We start from the raw sequence: 1886 nt of genomic DNA, 5'->3' as shown, positions 1-1886 counted from the left end.
ACTGCTTGCTCTTCTTACTTTAATTATTTCTGTGACTACCTCATGGCTTAACTCATTTAAATCTTCCCAAGTTTATCTGAAGGGTAAGTTTATTATTTATGCTACCCTTTTATGCCATTCTACTCAAATTTCTTTCCTTTATTTATTCTAGAACTTTGCACAGTAAGAACCATTTTACTACTAATTTGTGATGTGTAGTTTCAGGGAGAGTAATCATCACAACTTTAGTCGTGATTTTTTTGTGTGTGGTTTTTAAAAATTAGTGATGATGGCTTTGCATGGACTATATCCCAACATTTTTATGAGAAATTGTACATTTTTCTCATATATATGTGTTTTTAAGCTATATCATTTCTAAGTTGTTATATGGTAAATTCCCTAATTTTAAATTGTGTGTTTGTGTTGCTTAACTGCCGTTTGATACCTACAGTTTATGAGCTGTTCTACAGAGTGAATGTATCTATCATTAACCTTTTTTTTTTTTTGGAGATGGAGTCTCGCTCTGTCACCAGCTGGAGTGCAGTGGCGCAATCTTGGCTCACTGCAACCTCTGCCTCCTGGGTTCAAGCGATTCTCCTGTCTCAGCCTCCCAAGTAGCTGGGACTACAGGCATGCACCACCATGCCTAGCTAAATTTTGTATTTTTAGTAGAGATGGGGCTTCACCATGTTTGCCAGGATGGTCTTGATCTCTTGACCTCGTGATCCGCCCGCCTCAGCCTCCCGAAGTTGGGATCACAGGCATGAGACACCACGCCCTGCCGATCTACCATTAATCTTGAAAGGCTTTTCATCCTAATTTTTTGTTCCATTCTAGCAGTTTTTACTTAGACACCTTTGTCTTTTATATGTAAATGTTTTTAATTTTAGGAAATCATGCTTGCTTTTGGTTTTTAAATTTGAGACAGAGTCTCGCTCTGTCACCCAGGCTGGAATGCAGTGGCATGATCTTGGCTCACTGCAGCCTCCTCCTCCCAGGCTCAAGTGATCCTCTCGCCTGAGCTTCCCAAGTAGTTGGGACTACAGGTGTGTACCACTGCATCTGGCTAATTTTTGTAGTTTTTGTAGAGGTGGGATTTCGCCATGTAGCCCAGGCTGGTCTCTAGCTCCTGAGCTCAAGTGATCCACTTGCGTCAGTCACCCAAAATGCTGGGATTGCAGGTTTGACCCACTTCACCCAGCCTGTTTCATTTTTGATAAGCAAAAGTTTGTAAGTTGTAGAAGCCTTTTGAAATAATATTGTACTTAGTCTCAGAACAGGTGAATCTTAAAACCAAAAACTACATATTTTCTGTGCTACTAGGAAGAAGCTTGTCTTTAGTGAATTTGGTACATTGTGTTTTCACTGTTTATTTAAATGTAAGTAAATAAAAGGAAAGTGACCAGTGTTGAATGTATAGCCCTTTCAAATTAACTATGAATAAAACCATAATCCTAAAAGGTTATACTATTCAACCCAAACGTAAATGACAGTGTGATATATTAGGGTCTCCCAACCATAGACTTCAGATTTTTTTTCTTTTTTTTGATAAATTATTTGATTGGTTATACTTCAAATGAGATATTTGGAAAGTAAAAAGCACTTTCATGTTTTGATGTCTTAGAAGAAGAAGAAAAGAATGAGAAAAGACAAAAACTTGTGAGAAAAAAACAACAAGAGGCACAAGGAGAGAAGGTAAGCCAGAATTTTTAGAGACTTTATGCATAGAGAAATACAGAAATCTCTGAGGCAATTAAAATTAAGGTCTGTTGCTTCTGTGTTTGTGCTAAGATTTAAAAAAAATATATTGAGGTCAAATTCATGTGACATAAACTTGACCATTTTATGTTACTTATTTGTTTTCGAAATGGAGTCTCACTGTGTCACCTAGGCTGGAAAGCAGTGGT

General features: G+C 37.4%; 1 protein-coding gene across 5 annotated transcripts in view; it reads left to right on the top strand.

Annotated features, from left to right (window-relative positions):
• UBXN8 (UBX domain protein 8) overlaps positions 1-1886 on the top strand; it is a 33711-nt gene that overhangs the window by 12172 nt on the left and 19653 nt on the right. For 4 of the 5 annotated variants that reach the window (XM_011977722.1, XM_011977725.1, XM_011977724.1 and 1 more), the window contains one exon: positions 1604-1674. In XM_011977722.1, the coding sequence (XP_011833112.1) occupies positions 1604-1674 (71 nt within the window). Of the gene's footprint in view, positions 1-6; positions 84-1603; positions 1675-1886 lie in introns of those variants that run through there. The other variant, XM_011977726.1, reaches the window with a different exon arrangement.

Source organism: Mandrillus leucophaeus, unplaced genomic scaffold (assembly GCF_000951045.1).
Source record: "Mandrillus leucophaeus isolate KB7577 unplaced genomic scaffold, Mleu.le_1.0 Scaffold183, whole genome shotgun sequence".
Lineage (NCBI taxonomy): Eukaryota > Metazoa > Chordata > Mammalia > Primates > Cercopithecidae > Mandrillus > Mandrillus leucophaeus.
This window is presented reverse-complemented; position numbering and strand designations above follow the sequence as displayed.